Below are 21,030 nucleotides of genomic sequence, written 5' to 3' on the forward strand. Positions count from 1 at the left end.
GGTTAAGCAAGTTCATGGGAGGGAAGGCAGCATGGCACAGCTCGAGCTCCATCAAATCTTGGAAGCTAAGCAGGGTCGGTACTTGGATGGGTGACCACCAAGAAAGGCTCTGCAGAGGGAGGCAAAGGCAAACCACCTCTGCTTCCCACTTGCCTTGGAAGCCCCAGCAGGGGTTGTGACTTGACGGCTCTTTACACACACACCCAAGCAAATTCATGGCCTGGCGTTGGGGGAGTGACCTTGGCTCAGTCGCAGAGCATCTACGTGGCATGAAGAAGGCCCCACATTCAATCAGTGGCATCGCCAGTTAAAAGGACCAGGCTGTAGGTGATGTGAAAGGACCCGGAGAGCTGCTGTCTGCCCGAGAAGGTAATACTGACTTAGATGGACCAAAGGTCTGATTCAGGAGAATAGTTAATATTATAACATAACACTCAATTTATATATCACCCTTAACGCCCACTCAGAGTGGTTTACAAAGTGTGTTGTTATTATCCTCATGACAATCACCCTGTGAGGTGGGTGGGGCTGAGAGAGCTCTGAGAGAGCTGTGACTGACTCAAGGTCACCCAGCTGGCTTCAAGCAGAGGAGTGGGGAATCAAACCCGGCTCTCCAGATTACAGTCCTGCTGCTCTTAACCACTGCACCAAACAGGCAGCTTCATGTGTGCACTGGTCACAATGGCTAAACAGTAAAGAGTCCAGTGGCACCTTTCAGACTAACCAACTTTATTGTAGCATAAGCTTTCGAGAACCACAACTCTCTTCTTTGTCAGATGCATCTGGTTCTCGAAAGCTTATGCTACAATAAAGTTGGTTAGTCTTAAAGGTGCTACTGGACTCTTTACTATTTTGTGACTACAGACTAACACGGCTAACTCCTCTGGATCAATGGCTAAATAGTAGATCTCTGAATGCCACTTGCTAACGGGGCCCAATGGGAGGAGAGGGCCACTGCCTTGGTGCTCCGATTCTGAGCATCCTGGGGACAGACCTGGGTGCTGGACAAGCTGCACCTTTGGTCTGATCTTCCACAGACGTCTGGTTGTGGGGTCAGCATTTTGTGAATCACGCAGAGACAGTTTTGAAGTATGTTCTGGGGTTCAAAAGGTGCTTGGAAAACATGGGTTGGCCACAGGAAAGGATTTTTAAAAGCTTAATTTTCACTGTGAAATCTTAAAGTAATAAAGTTAGGGATACATGTGAACTTGCCAAACGCAACAGTCCATACCAGTTTGGCTAGGGATCCTGACGGGGTTTTGCCATCTTCTGGGCATGGAGCCGGGGTCACTGGGGCTGTTGGGGGGGGGGGGGGTGTAGTTGTGAATTTCCTGCATTGTGCAGGGGGGTGGACTAGATGACCCTGGAGGCACCTTCCAACCCTGTGAGTCTACTCTTTTTCCCCTCCACAACCCCCCAGCGCTTAACATGCATTAACTGCGAATATGGTGTAAATCTGTGACTCTGAAATGTCAGGGTGATCATTTAAGTTGGGAGAAGGTTCCCCGCAATTTGTTTCCCAGGGCCTCAGTCGGTGGGACGTCTCCGTCTCATGGCATTAGACAGTTGCGCGTCCTCTGCCTTCTCTCTCACATCACTTGGCACTTGCACCTCTCTCAGCCCTCACCCACCACCCCTTTTGTATCCCCTCCGAACGATGCAACTGGACTCAGGCAGTGGAATTCCATTGAGGGGAGTGGAAGATTCGGGGGGCCAGGCCCACACCAGACAAGGCTTGCAACCATCAAGTGCTTCTCTGCACAGCAGAAGAAGCCCCTGCTAAGGTCTGAAGAAGGAATAGCAAGTTCAGGTCTGGCTCCCGTTCTCCTCCAGAAAGAAGGGGGGAGTGTCGCCAGCTGCCACCAGTGGAGACCCATCAGCCAAGTCTGAACATGGAAAAAAGGAAGGCAGAATATGTTGGAAGGAACCGAGTGTGCAGGGCCACTGAATGCGAGCACTGGCCTTGGAGTCTCAGGGGAGGGCGCTAGAAAAGCCGTTAAGGCTAGCTAGGTTGCTTCCTGTCCGTTCCTTTGTCCTCTCTTGCAGCTGTCCCTGCTAGACCCTGGTCGCTTCCCTTCTCTCCCTCCTTTCCTCTGTCCATCAGGAGGGCGGGACATGCTTTCGACCCTCTCTCTCCACCCTAGGCTAGACGGATAGCTAGAAGGCTTTGCTCTGCCTTTCCTCTCAAGCGTGGAGTTCTCCTACAATAAAGAGCTTTTGCTTCTTTTCTAAGTAACAAGCCTCAGCGTGAACTGATTCCTCGTGCAGCCGGAACATAGAATTTCGCTGTGCAGAGACGAGAGGGAAATCCAGGTTCGGTAGACCAATTCAGCCGTGTCACCTGAGCAGCATTTGCTGGGGCGGGGTGGGGGGCAGTCTTTTAAACTCGTGGCTTCATTTTTGTCGAGGGCAGACGTTCCACAAGGAGACACAGCCATCATCACTTTCTGCTTGGCACTTGTGTTTCGGAAGGACAGATCAGATCGTGGGAAAGGCCCCGTGCAGCCAGTGCAACGGGTGGGCCTGTCTCTTCTCATGCCGCTGTTGCTTGGGTTAGCAGCGCTGGCTCAGCTGAAGGGCTTCACTAGCTTCATGGCAGCGTAATTCTGCAGGGTGGGAGAGAAAAGGAGAGCCAAGGGTTTAAAGACAAGGCCAGAGAATGGGGTGCTTCATGCTTTCCTCAAGGGCAGCAGAGGCTGCACCCCTACATCTTTGGATCTTGTGCACTTGCTATGCTCTGACAAATATTAGCAACCAGATTCTCCTCTGTGGACACGACAGTCTAGTTGCCAATGACTGCTACGATCCCACAAGATCCAGGGATGGGTGAGATGCAGACCTCGATTGAAATGCGGCACCAGGGTCTGATAAGAGAATGAAAGGAACAGGCACAACATTTATTTCACCGGCATTAAAACTCCATGACCAAGTTTTGAAGGCATTTTGATTTATTGGCCTTTGATTTCAATTTTTATCCACAATATTTTAATATGTAAGGCTTTTTAAAAATATGAATTATATTCATCTTCTAGTGTGCGAACCTTTTGGGGACTTCTGAGTTGTGTTTGTATGTGTCTTGTCGATGATTCAACCTTTGTGTGAGGCAAACAAGCTGCGAAATACTAACAAGTCCCTGCAGTTTACGGACAGTTCCACTGAGAATAAACTGAGGGCCAAGCGACGCCTGACACAGGTTGGACACTTGTCAGCTTCCCTCAAGTTTTGATGGGAAATGTAGGCGTCCTGGTCTTGCAGCTTGGCTCTACATTGCAGCTGCAAGACCAGGATGCCTACATTTCCCATCAAAACTTGAGGAAAGCTGACAAGTGTCCAACCTGTGTCAGGCGTCACTTGTAGTTTGGCCCTGAGAGTCGCTCTAAACGAGACGAAGTATTTGCGGAGACTCAAGTGAAAAGAGGCACCATGCTAGCCGGGAAACATAGGAGTTGAAAAGGCCTCCACGAAGGCCTCTCAGTTTCACCTCCCCTTCTGGGGGCCTGGGAGGAAATAAACAAACCCCCTGAGCAGGGATCTTCTTCGCTGGCTCTGTAGAGAAGGAAATTGGCAAAGCCTTCCGGTCGGTCTTTTTTAGAACTCGTCTTCCCGGCTAGCATGGCGCCTCTCTTCACTTGCGCCACCGCGTGGACTTCGCCTCATTTAGAGAGTCTCTCAGACAGGAAACAGAGAAACAGGACGCTGCTGATAAGGCTTTGTGCTCGCATAGCTTCTTCTTTCAAAGCCGGCACATCCAGCCCCCACACTGACCATTCGGCAGAGAAAACCCTTCAACTCAATCTAAACGATACGCAGCCCTGGGGACTTTCTTCTCCACCATTTTCCCTCCCTTAAGTGGCCAGCTGGAGGCTAGACTGTTTGCCAGGGTCTGCTTAACCCTTTCCCCTCCCTAAAGTTGATTTTTAAGCTTTCAGGGAACGACACGTTGGAATGTGAAAAATCAGCTTGGGAAGAGCCGTGTGGGATATGCTGGAAGGTTTCTGCTCGCTCTGCGCCACAGCGATCGGGACCCTCTGTGCTCTCTACTATTTACTTGCAACTCGCCATGGGGAGTGAGTGATGGAGAAAGGTTTTTCCTAAAGCGTTTTGCAAATGCCCAACTGGCACACGGGATCCAGGTGATGCACATTTTTGCCTGATGCGCTGATGCAGAATGCTGCAAGGGGCTTCCTTTGGCAATAAGAATAGTCACTCGTGGCATGCACAGACTGCTGAGAGGCTCAAAGGAGCCTGCGTGCTCACACACCCTTACAGGGCTCCTAGATTTTGTTCGGAGCCATGTTATCCCTGTTTTGAGGATTTGTGTGATCAGATTCTTTAGTGTGTCATTTACCTGCAAAAAGCAAAAAGCAGCCATGGCAGTACGGACGGCAGAGTGGGCCATGATGCTGGGTGGGAATAACTCTTGCCACAGCCTCTTTTTCCCTACTGCGCTTCCACGCAACCGTGGGGGTGGGGGTGGGGGTGGGGAACAGGGACGTAGCCCAGGCCTCTGCTTCCCCACGCATGCAGCTACATTGGGAAGCAAAACTGAGTGACTCAGTCACAGATCTCCAAAGCCAAATGCAGTACAGCTCAAAGACAGACACAGAGAGAGGAGGAAGAGGAGCAAGTAATCCTCTCTGGACATGGCTCTCCAGGAGTGCGTGGAGAAAATGCCAGAGCACGCTTGCATGTAATCTCCCCACCCCCAATTCTGTATGTGAAGGGGAGAAGTAAGTGTATACTCTAACAACAACTGCACTTATGTACCACTCCTTTAGACAGGTTAGTGTCTCACTCAGAGTGATGAACAAAATGTGGGTTATTATAATCCTCCCAATGCAGCTGAGGAGCTGGGCTGAGAGGAGGGGCTCACCCAAGGCCACCTGCTGAGCTCAAGCAGGAGTCCAACCAGCAGAGTGCTGATTCACAGCCCAACCACTTAGTGCCCCACTAAGAGGGAACAACGTCGATGTTATTATTATCCCCGTAACTCAGCTGGGGCTGAGAGGAGTAGTTTACCCAAGGCCCCCTGCAGAGCTCAAGGCAGTCATGGGAGTCGAACCAGCAGAGTGCTGCTTTGCAGTCCAGCCACTTACCCTCTATGCTACAGCAGCTGTCAGCCTGGACATTTCTGCCGTATATTTCTGCATTTCAAACCAGCTTTGTTTCTGACCAACACCTGACAAAGAGGCCGTCTCCTTCCAAAGCCAGTCGATTTAATCAAGATAGGCTGATAGCTACCGCTTGGCGGGGTGTGCGCTTGTTGCGAAGTAGATTTGGAAAGAGAACCAGGAGGGAGAGAGAAGGAGCCAAATGAAAAGCGTGGCCCCCCCAGCAGCACAATCCACGGCTGTTTGCAGCAGTTTCCAGGGCTGCCTTCCAGTTAGGAGAGTGAGGCATTCAGACTGCCCCATAAACCAAGTGGTACAAACTGAAATACAGCCTCACACCCCATTAGCAAGCCCCTCAGTGGGACACTATAAGCTCCTAATTAATTTCCCACCATTTGTCTTTCAGGAGGAGGCTTCCTCCACAATATCTTGGCTGTTATTTTTAGGGTTTGCCTGGAGGGCAGGGCAGAGGGGGAATTCTTCCAGCTGGTGGAAAGAGGAAAACCAGGAAGGATTAATCACCTCGGGCGGAAAGCAAGTGGCAAATGGGAACGGGTATTTGCAGCAGGAGGCTTCTTCCTGGGGCTGTTGCACAAGGCCGCACTGCCACGTGGAAGGCGCACAGCTGCTCTCTAGACCGAGCAGGTTATTCTCTCCACGCCACCTGAGGCTGGTGGTGGTGGTGGGTTTTTATCTTTACAGCAGCAATGGAGAAAACTCCCAGTTGCATACCATCAATTCCCCCAGTGCAGGCAGCTGCCACAGGAAGAGGGCTGCAACTTGCAGACTCTCCCCAAGCCTCTGATAGCCCTGAGTCAAGTCCAGCCTGACTTGCCTTAGAGTTATCAGCAAGAGAGTGTAAATTGACAGTATGCACCCCACAGAAACCCAGGTTCAAATCCCTGCTCTGCCATGGAAGCTTGCTGGGTGACCTCGGGCCGGTCATCAGTCATGCCCTCTCAACACAACCTACCCCATAGGGTTGTTGTGAAAATAAAATGGAAAAGAGGAGATGTAAGACACTTTGTGTCCTTGATGGGCATAAAAGAAGGAAACAAAAAAATTAGGGTGGAAAAAACCAGCTTGACCCTAGCAGCCTCCTCCTTTTGCACACTGCACTGAACATGTCAAAAGTGCAATCCCTAGTGAACAGGCGCATGGCCAAGCCCAGGACCTCCTCTTGCCTGGCAATTCAGCGCACTGCTGCTGTTTGCTTCCTGGATCCACACAGGCAGCCCCATCTCAAGCTGTGGGAGGTGAGTGCAGCAGCAGCAGCATCTCACAGGCTGCAGGAGGGGGGATGTGTGTGTGTGCGCGCGTGTGTGCGTGCATTTGGTGGGGGGAGAGCTGCTGGAAGACATCTTGCCAGGGGTCCTTCAAACGCAGAGTTGGCCCTAGATCGATGACCCCGCCCTCCCCCCCCCCGCCCCCGTCCCCGTCCCTCGGTCCTCTTGTCACAAAATTCAGGGCTGGGGTGCAAAAGCTGCATTCCCCCTTGAAGGATTTCCAGACCTCTTGGGGCCCCCACGGACACCACCTAGACTGCCAATCGGCTTGTGCTCACCGCACCTGGAACCTCAAGCTCCTACATGACCCACTCCCAGATGTGCACAGGGCTTACGCCAATTCGTCAGGGGTGAGCAAAAGACACTCTGCGAGTCCTCCACGGTACAGTTTCTCTGCGGCTCTGCCTTGCCTCTGACAACATGGAACTGGGGCCTGAGACTGGGATTTCCCTGGGCTGCACATGAGCCAGCAGGCGCCAGGGGCCAGTCCCAGAACCAGCTCCCCAGCATGCTGACCCCTCCGTGCCAGACAGCTGCTCCGAACTGGGTATCATTCTTGCCTCTTGTCCCTGCAGTTGTGGCTTTCAGTACAGATTGCTCAACCAAGTCGTGGGCTACACTTGGCCAGGTGCTTAATAACTCCCTCCACACCCAGTTTCCAGCCCCAGGAAAGCAGGAAAAAACCAGCACAGTTATCATGCCCCAGGGACTGCTGTGTGGGGCTGGTGGATCAAATGCATCTTGTCCCCCTTCTCCCACACCAACCCATCGAGTTGCTGGATTGTATAATGCTTAAAAAAAACCCCCATTTTCTAATTTTCCATCTGCAGTCATTCGGCAGCGAAACACCAAACTGTTCCTCGGGCCCGTGCCAGGGATCTCGGCATTCAGGGGCATCCCTAGTGCTCAAAGCACCACTAATTTTCTTGCTTTCCCCCACCAACGCACTACTGCCAAAGAGTAATGTGTAACAGAGCAGTAAGAGGAGCCCAATTCGAGGGTGAGACATTCAAGTCAGCAACCTCAAAAAGTGGGAGGACAGGGCAGGAGGGAGAAGCATCCAAATAAATGAAAGCCGAGAAGTTCCCTGAAATGCCTCCGTTGCTGTTCAGAAGTATGAGTCAGAGGCCAAACCTTTCATATGCGGAGCTAAATTTCTGTACTGCTTTACCCTGATGGCCCCAGGTTTGATCCTACCATAAAAAGAGCCATGGAAAAATCATCCCAGGCTGCAAATTTATGCAATTTTACTGGGAAGCGGGTCCCGCGGAAAGCACTGACTTTCACGTGAGCCTGGTCGGGGGAAGAGGAGTAGCTGAACCATGGCTCTTCAAACGATGTGGACGGCTCAAGAACTGTAAGGTCACCTGAAGGACATGGGCTGCTTTCACAGATGTTGGATAACGCACGTTCAATGCACTTTCGCAATCGTTTGCAACTGGATTGTCCTGTTGCAAACGACTGCTAAAATGCCTTGAAGGGGCATTATACCATGTGTGCAAAAGCAACCCGAGAGTCTCCACCCCCAAGAGTGAGGCAAGTGCCTCTAGGGTCCATGGCTTCTAAGAGGAGGGTCGACTAAGATATTAGGTCTCATTCATACTTTTGTGTCTCAAGTTTCTAGGCGCATTTCCGCAAGAGCTACAGAAGGAGATGAGAGCCAGAACTGGGTTTTACTCTCCTGAGCGTTCAGTCATGTGACCTTCCACCTGCTGCCTGAAGCAGCACAACCAGGAGGGGCTAACAAGGGGCCAGGTCGCCACCAGCCTCCAAACCTGACTGTGGCGGCTCAGATCCCTCGATCAGGGAGCATGAAACCCTTGCTGCCCCCAGCGCCTAGTACGGCCTGCGGCATGGCACAACTGTTCTTTTTTTAAAGGGTAGCTGTCAAACACCCTATGGCACAGCAGGCACTTCCCCGCCAGACAGCTGCCTCTGCAAACGCCTTACTAGCCCTACTCAGGAAATGCAACAAGGGCTCGTTTCCATTCCAGTATTTCCCGGAGCAGCTTCTCTGCCTCCAATGGAGCTGTCCCTGGTCCTGCAACTCTTGAAGATGACCCTGGCACTTCCCACTCAGCAGCCTCACCCCACTTTCCTTCTTGGCTCTTGCCTCTATCATTTGGGTTACCCTTCTGAGTCCCTACCTAGGAGCTGCAGATTGCATCTCCAGGTGGAACGTGGCTCTCAGACCAGAATATTTTTGTCCCTTCCTACAAAACTATCAAAAGGTAGTTGTGAATTTCCTGCACTGTGCAGGGGGTTGGACTAGATGACCCTGGAGGTCCCTTCCAACCCTAAGATTCTAAGAGAGAAGAAATCCTGAAGGGTGGGTTCTACTTCTTACACTCTGAATGATATTCCTTTTGTGGGACGGGACAGGCAAATATTTGTTTGCTTGCTTCATTTATACCCCACCTTTCTCTCCAATGGGGAGCTAAAGCAGCTTAATTATTCTCCTCTTCTCCATTTTATCCTCACAACAACCTTGTGAGGTAGGTTAGGCTGAGAGTGTGTGACTGGCCCCAGCTCACCCAGCAAGCTTCCATGGCAGAGTGGGGATTTGAACCTGGGACTCCCAGATCCTAGTCTGAGACCCTAACCACTATACCACACTAGCACACGCAGAATGCCAAGCAAGAACCTCTGTCCTGATTCAAAACGTGGCAAGGTCACCAGGGACCCTAGCATTGCAGCCACGTCCTGCATCTGGGCCACCAGCTGGCTACCCCTGGGGCAGGGATAAGGTGACTGCTGAACAAGCCACCTAGCATGCTAAAGCATAAGCCGACTTCGGTAGCCTGCACTCGATGCCTCGAGATAAAGGGGCATTTTCAGACACACCAGTCTGCGGAGGTCCACCACGCACATGAGGAGCCCTCCTTTGACTGCCTCCCCATGTTGTGACTCCTTCCAGCCTCTCCTGGACAATCTCCCTCTCAACCGCTCACCTAACCCGATCCATTCCAGCCACTGGGCACACTTGCCGGGGAGTTCTTGCTTATTGCCCCCTTGCCACTGTGAAGCTCATCAGTTAAGATGATTCCGGCCATTAACGAGCTGGGAGTGAATACTTGGCCAGCTAATGTGTTTGAGGCGACAGGGAAATAAACATGGGGGGGGGGGGCCTGCGGTCCCACGTGGGTCACCAAAGTCTGCAAAAAGTCTTTGACCCCCGACCAAGAATCCGGCCGTCGTCGCCTCTTTGGCCGCTTAGCCCAGCCACTTGCTTCTCACTTAGCCAGCCCCCCACAGGTATGTTTTTAATACACCAGCCACAGAATTTGTTATGTGTGGGACAAACAAGAGGAGATGGTTTTCCTTATCAGGCCAGAGTCCGCAGGAGAGAACATTCAAACACACGGCATGAATTATTTCAGCACCTTAAATGAGAGCCTTGGAGCTTCATCCCGTACCGAGCTGGACAGATGGGATTTGGATAGGAGTCGGTCTGACTTCTGCAAATGGAATTTGTTGGGGGCAGGGGTGGGCGGGAGCAGAAACACTCCCGTCCTGATTAACGAGGCAGCGGTTGCTTGCCCCCACTTTTTTGCACCAGAATGGGGGGGGGGAGGAAACTCGCTGTGAGCTCCGATAATAAGCAATTGGTCTGTACGGATCCCTATAAACTATCCTGCTCCATATTTAAGCGATTAAAGCTTAACAGATTTTCCAGGATAATCTTCTGTGCTTGGCATGACGATGGAACGAGTTTCCACCCTGCAACTCTCTCCTTGCGGCACTTCGGCTCCAATCCTAATATTGTACTAATTTGTGAGCGAGTTCTGCAGAAATCAGCAAGGCCTCCTTTTGAATAATCATTCTTTAGGATAGAACTACAAGGCACGGTTTAGGAGGGCATTGCCAGCCCTCAGCTCCCTGCATGCAGTACCTAGAGATACAGAGTTATCATCCAGGTATAGACTGAAGGTCAGTCTCTCAAAATAAATAGCCAGGTAATTTTTTTGTTTTATGAACCGCCCCCCGTTCCCGTCTCTACCCGCCTCATGGGACTTGGGCCACCTTTTGAGCCTATTGTCATAAACAGCAGCCATGGTGGCCCGACAATCCAGAACACGTTGATTTCTCGCCAATGGCCAGATGGTCACGCCCCTCAACTTCCGTACTTTGCTTTTAAGGCATTTTCAGAAGCCTTCTGAATGCTCAAACCTGTGTGTGGGCAGAAGTACACATTGGCAGACCAACAGCTGGGAGATGGCATGTGAGGGATGTTCCAGAACAGCTCGTGATTGGTTCACCCAGTTCCTGGACTCAAATTTCTGTGCTCACCAGCAGCTAGGAGCACATCTAGAACCCATGAACCCATGAAGTCAGTCTTGCCTGCTCAGGTTGGCAGAGGCCTTTCACATCGCCTCCTAGCTGATCCTTTCAGCTGGAGATGCCGAGGATTGAACCGGGGACGTTCTGCCTGCCCAGCGAATGCTCCGTCACTGAGCCACAGCCCCTCCCCTAAGGACAGCCCCAGGAGGGAGACCCGCAGGCAACCCTCTTGTTTTTACGCCCAGAAGTTGCTGCAGCTGAGACCCAAGAGCTGCTGGTCCACACGTTACGGTATGTGGTTAAAAGAAGGCGGCACGGAGTTTGTTCCGGGTACAAGTTTGAAAAGTTGCTCTGTGTCATTTCTGCACCTGACTGCAGACTACTCAAAAGAGGAGGTGGCTCATAGTTACAGTGACTCTTCACCTTGCTCGCCCTGACCTGGATGGCCCAGGCAAGCCCGTTCTCGTCAGATCTGGGAAACTAAGCAGGGTTGGCACTGGTTAGTAATTGGATGAGAGACCTCCAAAGAAGACCAGGATGCTCCGCAGAGGCAGGCCATGGCAAACCACCTCTGTTGGGCTCTTGCCACGAAAACCCCAGCAGGGGTCGCCATAAGTCAGCTGTGGCCTGATGGCACTTTCCCAGCCAATCTTGCCTGCTGCTCCAAACAGACTAAGGAGGTATCCTCAGACAGCCTTCTGAAGTGGTGGGTGGGGCTGTGGGTCAACATTCCTTCATGCACAATTCCCCAGGTTAGAATCATAGAATCATAGGGTTAGAAGGGACCTCTAGGGTCAACCCCCAATGCAGTAAATTCACAACTACCTCCTCTTGCCCACACACACCCAGTGACCCTTCAATCCCCAAAACCTCCAGTTAAAGTGATCAGGTAGGAAGTGATATGGAAGACCTCTGCCTGAGACCCCGGAGAGCCAGTGCCAGTCTGAGAAGACAATGCAGACCTTGTAAGATCAAGGGAGAGCAGGCATGGCGTAGAGGTTTGAGTGCCAGATTAGGGCCTGGAATACCTGGGTTTGAATCCCTGCTGTGCCACGGAAGCTCACCGATTGACCTGGGCTCATGACACTCTCAAAGCCTAACCTGCCTCACAAGGTTGTCGTTGCGAAGATAAGGTGAAGGAGGGAGGGACAACATGAAAAGCCACTTTGAGTACTGAACAGTGAAAAAAGTGGGTTATAAATAAAACATAAAAAAGAATCCACCTGAGGCAGCTTCGTATGTTCAGCTGTGTGAGACATGCTTGGTTTCTTGCCTGGGAGGCTAGGACATTGTGTGTGTGTGTGTGTTATGACTGTTTCACGCTCCAACAACGGCGCCTGAGCCTTACCGGGAAGGCGTAGATGAAGATCCCCAGGAACAGCAACACGATGAAAAGGACGAGGAGAACGAGGAAGACCCACTTGAACCTCCTCCAGAGGATATATTTCAGAGTCTTGTAGGGAGAGGTAAACCACAGGAAGGAGGTCTCGGGACGCCTGCAACCAAAAAGAAGGGTGGGTCCCCTGGAGCCAAGAGCCGACTGGCAAAGGGGGCTGGACACCCCCCTAGAGGTTCGTTTTCTTTGGACACAGCAGATGAAGCTGGGATTGATTGAAAGAGGCAGGATCCTCCTTGCCTTTTGGTGGGAAAGAATGTCTGGCAAAACCAAGTCCTCAGGCATGGTGGAAAGGCAGGATAGAAATATTTTAAACCAATAAAGCACAGGCTTTCATTACTATACCACTGGGATGGAGGGGGAACTTCCCTTTGCCTTTTCTCCCCGCTGAGTTTCTCCGAAATGCTCTCATAACTACTTGGCGCTCGATACAACCCTGAGTGCAGCCGGCAAAGCCGGGCGGGGCTGAGGAGCAAGTCCAGCGGCCGCAGAACAACAGGCCCAAACATAGAAAGGTACCGTCGCGGTGGCGTCCTGTTGGGATTTTTAGCAAAGGTTCTACGTTCAGTCATGAAAGAGTTCAATTGTTCTGTTTGTTTAGTCTGATAGCTAGTTAGCACGGGACCACTTATGCCTTGAGTGAAAGTTCCCGCCATAGAAAGGGGAGTCTTTATGTTTAATTAAGGGATCTATGATTGTCTATTGGATGAATCCATTTATTAGGGGGCAATTCACTAGCAACATATACTAAGGTTTTATTGCTCTTTGTTCAGTCTTCACGTCTTAGTTCAGTCTGCAGTCTAGTCTATCCTGTTCTAGTTAACCATCAGAATGTAGAGAGACAGCTATTCTTTATTTTCTCACCAAATGTTCCCTTTTCCCTGATATCTAGTAAAAGTGTTTTTCTAGAGCTAAAACAGCAGGAGTCCTTTTTTTGATTCTACTGCGCAATAATCACTGAGCAACTTTGTCCTCTAACATGTCCCCTCAGCATTCTTCTGCCAAAGTCCCAAGAATGCTCAGGGAATGTACAAGAGACCTTCAAGCCATCCTGCATCCACAAACCCTCCGCCACAATCCAGACAGACAGCAAACAGGAGGTGCTGTGAGCACACAAGAAAGGCAACACGGGCCGAAGAAGCCCTCTCCAGAGCTGCACTGTTGCCACCAGAGAGAAACAGGCTTATTGCTTAGGTACGGATGGAGAGCTCAGGGGAGTGCTTGGGAGCTGCTGGACAGCGAGAGCAGTCCCTCAGTGGAACAGGCTTCCTCGGGAGGTGGCGGGCTCTCCTTCTTTGGAGGTTTTAAAACAGAGGATAGATGGCCATCTGACGGCAAGGCTGATTCTGTGAACCTGGGCAGATCATGAGAGGGAGGGCAGGAAGGGTTACATCACTGCTTAGTTCTCGTGGCCCGTCTTCTAACATGCCCAAGGTAACGCCGATCACCACCTTGGGGTCAGGTAGCGATTTCCCCCAGGCCAGTTTGGTTTGGGATCCTGACGGTGTTTTGCCATCTTCTGTGCACGGAGCAGGGGTCACTGGGGCAGTCGGGGGGGGGGGGGCAGTTGTGAATTTCCTGCATTGTGCAGGGGGGTGGACTAGATAACCCTAGAGGCCCCTTCCAACCCTAGGATTCTGTGATTCTCTTACTGCGGGTCTTCCAGCTTGGGGTTCATGTTCGGTTCGTCCCGACCCAGCCCGGCTGGCCTCTCCTCCTGCTCCTGTTCACTGACAATCTCCAGTGTCATTTCCAGCTTTCCCTGTATGAGACAGAAGGGCACAAAATGGGGAAAGACCAAAACTCAGGGCTGGAGGAAATAATTATTCTCTGATTTGTGGAGCCCCTAGAGGTGATGTGCAGGCCCAGGAAGAAGTGATTAAGAACCAAGAAAGTTAAAGAAATCTCAATCCACAGGCCAAATATTAAAATCACTAAATATATATTACTATACTAAAATACATCTTATTGAAATTTTGTATGATTTTAATCTGAATTGAGGCTATATTTAGGCCTGTAATAATGTTTACATTATCCTGTAATAAATACATGTATTTTTGCATATTGATATATATTTCTGTTCTGTATTTAGTAATTTTAATATTTGGCCCGTGGATTGGGATTTCTTTAACTTCTTGGTTCTTAATTCAATTTTGTTTGGGTTAAGTCCCCCTCCAGCCCTCTTTTTGGACTTTTCCAGGAAGAAGCAAACCACATATGCCGGAAACCAGGGCTTTTTTTCAGCAGGAACGCGGTGGAACGGAGTTCCGGAACCTCTTGAAAATGGTCACATGGCTGGTGGCCCCGCCCCCTGATCTCCAGACAGAGGGGAGTTGAGATTGCCCTCCCCTCTGCCTGGAGATCAGGGGGCGGGGCCACCAGCCATGTGACCATTTTCGCCAAGGGCAACCCACTGAGTTCCACCACCTCTTTCCCCAGAAAAAAAGCCCTGCCCGAAACAAATTCCCACCAACTCCTGCTCCTGAAATGGAAACTTTAGGAAAACTATCAGTGGCAAAACCCTCCAGAAGGAGTCACCCACTGTTTTCTCAAAGTTCTCTCAACTTTCTTCAGAATCTCTACAGATCTTTCACCTAAGCAGCATCTGCATCTTTGCTCTGTATTTCATGCTAGGCCAGACTGGGTGGCAGCAGCTCAGCGGTATGTGGACAATAATTCTCAGGGGCATTTTAGTTTATCTCGTCCCTGTGGTTTCCACCATTCTTAATACTGTCTGATGACAGCTGATCCTTGACTCTAAAGCTGGTACACACATAGCAAGGCAGAAGAACATGGGAAAGAGCTAAGAAAGCTTATTTTAGTGTCATCTACTGAAGCAAGGAAACAAGCTGTAATGCCAAGGAAAGTGTCGACAGGCCACGGGAGGCCAAGTCCCATGCCTCTCCCTGTCAGACTGAGTAGCTTGACCCCTGAAGTGCAACAGGAAATAATTTCCCAGAATGTTCCATGAAGGAATCTAGTCCGCCACGGTGCTTTATCAACCAAAGGATGCAGAACCAAAATATCCGAGCTCCAAGCCTCCCACGTGCCCCATCGTTGCCCCTTCCGAGACCCCCCAATGATGCCCCTTCGACAATACCATCCATGCATCAGGTTCCGGCAGCAAGAGATTCAGTGAGACCTGCATTCTGGCACAACAAGATCCTCCTGACTGCAGACTAGCCAAGGATGGAACCGGAGGACCTCGGCCCCAGTCACAGGTGTCAAGGGCTCTGCAGCGGAGGTGACACCCTCTGACGGGCTTGCCGTTGGTGTAGCATCACTGCACCGCCTCGGTTACTGCATATGGCACCAATCACAGCTGGCCAAACCCACCTTCTTGTGCCACTTACCTGTTTCTCCCAACTCTAGCTGGAAAGTGGGATCCAGCTGTTATTCCTGTCTCTGTCCATTCTCCCTTTGCGTCTCAACCCTGGACCTCAAAGCTGACTCTCACTGGCGGCATACAAGGCAGTGGGAGGGGGCACCAGCTCCTCTCCCATGGAACTACATGTCCTATTTTTGTTGTTGTTTGTGAGCCACAGTTCAGCAGGTTGGGTGTGTGTGTGTGTTTGTTTGTTTGTTTTTTGGCTGCATCCCCACCTTAAGCAGTCACTCCTGGGGCCTACGCACTTGGGCAGGGAAAGGGTATCCGAAAGAGTAACAGTCAAATATAGATATTTCTCTTCTCTCTTAAAGGTTGTTCCTCTTACCAGAAGAATGATGGGCAGTTCTTGTTGAGTACACGTTCTGGGGGATAGATGAAGGGACTCTGTGGCTGGACTTCACCCATGGGCCCCTGGCCATCAACCCTTCCTCTCCAGGAGAAAGGGCCTTTGCCTTGAAAGACCTACCGCAATGATCTTCTTCTCCTCCTCTTCTGCCACACATGGCCACCAGCCCTTCACAGTCTTCTGCTCAAAGAGAGAGACCATCTTCGCTGCGTCCTCCAGCATGTCTAAGGAGCATTTCTCAGCTGCCTTGGCTGGCTTCAGCATGCTGTTGAGATCCAGCTGGATGGAGCCTGCACAGGAGAAATAAACATGAAGGGCAGAGCAGTGAACAAGGCTACTGATGACCTGGGTCAGTTGGCTTGGTATACAGGTCTACATTCAATAACAACAACAACAACATTCGATTTATATACCGCCCTTCAGGACAACTTAATGCCCACTCAGAGCGGTTTATAAAGTATGTTATTATTATCCCCACAACAAACATCCTGTGAGGTGGGTGGGGCTGAGAGAGCTCCAGAGAGCCATGACAGGCCCAAGGTCCCCCAGCTGGCTTCAAGTGGAGGACTGGGGAATCAAACCCGGCTCTCCAGATTACAGTCCCACACTCTTAACCACTACACCAAACTGGCAAGGTACGCAAACAGGAGGTGTGCATTTGTGGACAGCTATCTTTATGTGAAAGCAAACGAAGGTGACTCTAAGGTAAAGGTAGTCCCCTGTGCAAGCACCGAGTCATTACTGACCTATGGGGGGGATGTCGCACCACGATGTTTTCTTGGCAGATTTTTTGTTACAGGGTGGTTTGCCATTGCCTTCCCCAGTCATCTACACTTTACCCCCAGGAAACTGGGTACTCATTTTACCGACCTCGGAAGGATGGAAGGCTGAGTCAACCTTGAGCCGGCTACCTGAACCCAGCTTCCGCCGGGATCGAACTCAGGTCGTGAGCAGTGCTTGGGCTGCAATACTGCAGCTCACCACCCTAATTGCTGTATAATTGGCAGGCAAGCAGTATGGTGTAACGCTTGTTTAGGGACTCTAGGAGCCACTGTAGTCAAAAGCTACGTGATGGAGGGAAGACAGACTGCCTGTTTGGCATGCAGGCAGTCCCGATTAAAATTCTTAGCTTCTCCAGGTCAAAGAGTCTTGATTGGCAGAGCTCGGAAAGGCCTCCACCAAGAGACCACCAAGAACATTCACAAACAGTGCAATCCTAAACAGAGTTACTCCAGTCAAAGGCCATGGAAACCAGTGGTCTTAGACCAGAGTAAATCTGTTTAAGATTGCAGTGTCAAGTCTTCTTAATTTGCCTGTGCTAATTTTAGCAAAGAGCCCAAAGCTTTGATCTGATTTATGGGTGGATGCAAAGAGGACAGCTTCTACCTAGAGACCCAGAGGAGTTAGCCGTGTTAGTCTGTAGATGCAAAACAGTAAAAAGTCCAGTAGCACCTTTAAGACTAACCAACTTTATTGAGGCATAAGCTTTCAAGAACCACAGCTCTCTTTGTCAGATGCCTCTGAGGATGCATCTGACAATGAGAGCTGTGGTTCTCGAAAGCTTATGCCTCAATAAGGTTAGTTAGTCTTAAAGGTACTACTGGACTTTTTTACTATTTTCCACCTAGAGAGCAATTAGCAATGCCTGCTAACAGGGGCAAGATGAGCACGTACCAGCAGTTCATTGGGTGGGAAGCAGCTGGAAGGCCCCTTAGGGGAAGCCGCCCTTGGCGCACACACTAGCCAAAATTCGGTATCACTTAGCAAGTACATCTGTATGTATGCATGCATGCGCACGCATGCCAGAGTGGGCAGCGTGTCCGTGATGAAGTTCTGAGACTACTAGGCAAACTGAAAACTATCAAGTCTGTAATTCTAGACAGCATACAGCCAAGGGTTCGTAAAGAACCCAAATGTGAGCCTAGTTATCTAGTAACAAGTATCCAGAGGAGTTAGCCGTGTTAGTTTGTAGTAGCAAAATCAAAAAGAGTCCAGTAGCACCTTTAAGACTAACCAATTTTATTGTAGCATCAGCTTTCGAGAATCACAGTTCTCTTCGTCAGATGCATGGAGGGCAAAAAGAAACTGGTCAGATATACAGGAGGAGAGGGGAGGGCGGAGTAGATGCAAACAGTTCCTTCTGATATGGAGATGCAAACAGATCCTTCTGATATGGAGATCAGTTTGCTTCTGTAAACTGAAGCAAACACTATCCTTTACAGAAGCAAACTGATCTCTATATCAGAAGAACTGTGATTCTTGAAAGCTGATGCTACAATAAAATTGGTTAGTCTTAAAGGTGCTACTGGACTCTTTTTGATTTTACTAACAAGTATATGTAACTTGTCATGAAAATCAGCATCCGTAATAGATGCCTGAAAAGTAGCAAAACCCACATATCATTAAGGATGTAAACTACAATATTTAGCAAGCTGCATACATAACAACTCCAACACAAGAAATTCTCCAGCCACCAGAAAAGCAGGCAAAGACCTGCCTGCAAAATATCATTGGAGAGGATGGGGAACATTTGCGCTTCTCCCCAAGGTACCAGGCGTGGGAAGGTTCTCCACTCACCCAGGTAGTCATCAAAAGAAAACTTGTCATTGTCCCACACTTGGAGGACCAGTCGGGGGGCCACTTTGTTCTCCGTCCTGTCCAAGCTCCAGAAATGCTCCTTCGTTGACACATAGAAGGAAACACAGGAAAAGCTTGAAGGGGGGGTGGGGAGGGGGAGACAGAATGTCCTCATCTTTGCTGCCCCGCCTGTCCCCTAAGCTCCCTCAGTCTGAAGCGAAGGCGAATTCTGCGATGACAGACATCTGGAAGAGAGGAGCCCAGTTGCTCTCCTCCTGTCACCATCTCCTTTTCACTTCAGACAAAATAACGGAGAATGATTATCTGGCAAGATGGTAGGATCCAGCAAGTGGCTGCCGGAGAGAAGCCTGGAAGATCGGAATAGGAAATCCAGCTCAGACATGAATTGAAGCCCAGTTTCCACCATCCCTGGGCCTGACAGCCTCCTTGTGTGGGTGGCAGGACTATTATTCCTAAGGCTGACTAGGCCGAAGCCTAGGTCAGGGCCGTATTATTCCTAAGGCTGACTAGGCCGAAGCCTAGGTCAGGGCCGTATTATTCCTAAGGCTGACTAGGCCGAAGCCTAGGTCAGGGCCGTATTATTCCTAAGGCTGACTAGGCTGAAGCCTAGGTCAGGGCCGTATTATTCCTAAGGCTGACTAGGCTGAAGCCTAGGTCAGGGCCGTATTATTCCTAAGGCTGACTAGGCCGAAGCCTAGGTCAGGGCCAGATTATTCCTAAGGCTGACTAGGCTGAAGCCTAGGTCAGGGCCGTATTATTCCTAAGGCTGACTCTGCTGAAGCCTAGGTCAGGGCCGTATTATTCCTAAGGATGACTAGGCTGAAGCCTAGGTCAGGGCCGTATTATTCCTAAGGCTGACTCTGCCGAAGCCTAGGTCAGGGCCGTATTATTCCTAAGGCTGACTAGGCTGAAGCCTAGGTCAGGGCCGTATTATTCCTAAGGCTGACTAGGCCAAAGCCTAGGTCAGGGCCGTATTATTCCTAAGGCTTACTAGGCCAAAGCCTAGGTCAGGGCCGTATTATTCCTAAGGCTGACTAGGCCAAAGCCTAGGTCAGGGCCGTATTATTTCTAAGGCTGACTAGGCCAAAGCCTAGGTCAGGGCCGTATTATTCCTAAGGCTGACTAGGCCAAAGCCTAGGTCAGGGCCAGATTATTCCTAAGGCTGACTAGGCTGAAGCCTAGGTCAGGGCCGTATTATTCCTAAGGCTGACTAGGCCAAAGCCTAGGTCAGGGCCAGATTATTCCTAAGGCTGACTAGGCCGAAGCCTAGGTGAGGGCCGTATTATTCCTAAGGCTGACTAGGCCGAAGCCTAGGTCAGGGCCATATTATTCCTAAGGCTGACTAGGCCAAAGCCTAGGTCAGAGCCAGATTATTTCTAAGGCTGATTAGGCTGAAGCCTAGGTCAGGGTCGTATTATTCATAAGGCTGACTAGGCCGAAGCCTAAGTCAGGGCCATATTAGTCATAAGGCTGACTAGGCCAAATAGGGTTGCCAACCTCCAGGTAGTGCAGAAACAAAGAAAACGCAGGGACCACGACAACCAAATCCAGCTTTTATGTTCCAAATTGTAGAACTGAAATATACAATGCACTGGTGCTTAATATATATAAATATTGAGTCAAAAAATACCACCAAACCTCCCGGCGGGAGATGGCAACGGACTTGCCGGCTTGCAATTTTCCCGTTTCTCAACGCAGGTAGTGGCTGGAGATTTCCTGGAATTACAACTGGTCTCCAGGCCACAGAGATCAGTTCACCTGGAGAAAATGGCTACTTTTGGGGTGGACTCTATGGAATTATGCCGTGCCAAGGTCCTCTCCCTCCCCAAACTCCACTTTCTCCAGGTTTCACCCCCCAGATCTCCAGGAATTTCCCAACTTGGAGCTGGCAACCCTAAGGCCAAAGCCTAGGTCAGGGCCGGATTATTCATAAAGAAAAACGAATGGCCTCTCCCGTAAAGGCTAGCACAAATGGAGGGATTATCCCAGGGAGAGTCAAAATTATTACACACAGATTTATACTTGAAATATTATTTACTATATATCTTATTCATTATCAACAATGCTTAAAGTTCCTATAGCAATTTACACAAAACTCAAAGTCCCCAGACTTGTTCACAAAAGCAGTCCTGTGTCCAATTGGTTCCAAATATGTATTCCCCTGTGTCCAATTGGTTCCAAATGTGTATTCTCTTGATCATAGGAGTGTTGAACAATGCAATCCTGGCCGTGCTAACCCTAACCCTTATTCATAAGGCTGACTAGGCCAAAGCCTAGGGCCCCAGCAGGAACTAGGGGCTCATCAGGTTTTTTTTTTTGCTAAGGCACACCTCCACATAAATTATAATTAATTGATTCTCTTATATAACCTCTATTAATAAGATAATTAACTGCTTCTTTATTGAAATGAAACAAATCCTCTATTATATTAAAACAATTATCCATAAATTACATATTTTAATAAATAATAAAAAATGTATTCACTTCAAAATATTACAGGATTGAACAATTATACCCTCCAAAATGTGCTTTCCTGAAAAGTTCGACTCATGCAATAAAAATATTTTTAAAACTGCAAATAGAATTCTTCAGGGGACCCTCAAAAAGGATATAGGGCTATGTAC

At 49.9% G+C, this 21,030-nt stretch overlaps 1 protein-coding gene across 2 annotated transcripts in view; it reads right to left on the bottom strand.

Moving 5' to 3' along the window:
* Nucleotides 1–831: 831 nt before the first annotated feature.
* DYSF (dysferlin) overlaps nt 832–21,030 on the bottom strand; it is a 191,918-nt gene continuing 171,719 nt past the window's right edge. For both annotated transcript variants that reach the window (XM_054990484.1, XM_054990483.1), the window contains 5 exons: nt 18,386–18,485; nt 15,929–16,098; nt 13,727–13,836; nt 12,027–12,174; nt 832–2,606 (listed from right to left, as the gene is read on the bottom strand). In XM_054990484.1, the coding sequence (XP_054846459.1) occupies nt 2,568–2,606; nt 12,027–12,174; nt 13,727–13,836; nt 15,929–16,098; nt 18,386–18,485 (567 nt within the window). In that variant the 3' untranslated portion in view covers nt 832–2,567. The remainder of the gene's footprint in view (nt 2,607–12,026; nt 12,175–13,726; nt 13,837–15,928; nt 16,099–18,385; nt 18,486–21,030) is intronic.

This window comes from Eublepharis macularius, chromosome 10, assembly GCF_028583425.1.
Source record: "Eublepharis macularius isolate TG4126 chromosome 10, MPM_Emac_v1.0, whole genome shotgun sequence".
Classification (NCBI taxonomy): domain Eukaryota; kingdom Metazoa; phylum Chordata; class Lepidosauria; order Squamata; family Eublepharidae; genus Eublepharis; species Eublepharis macularius.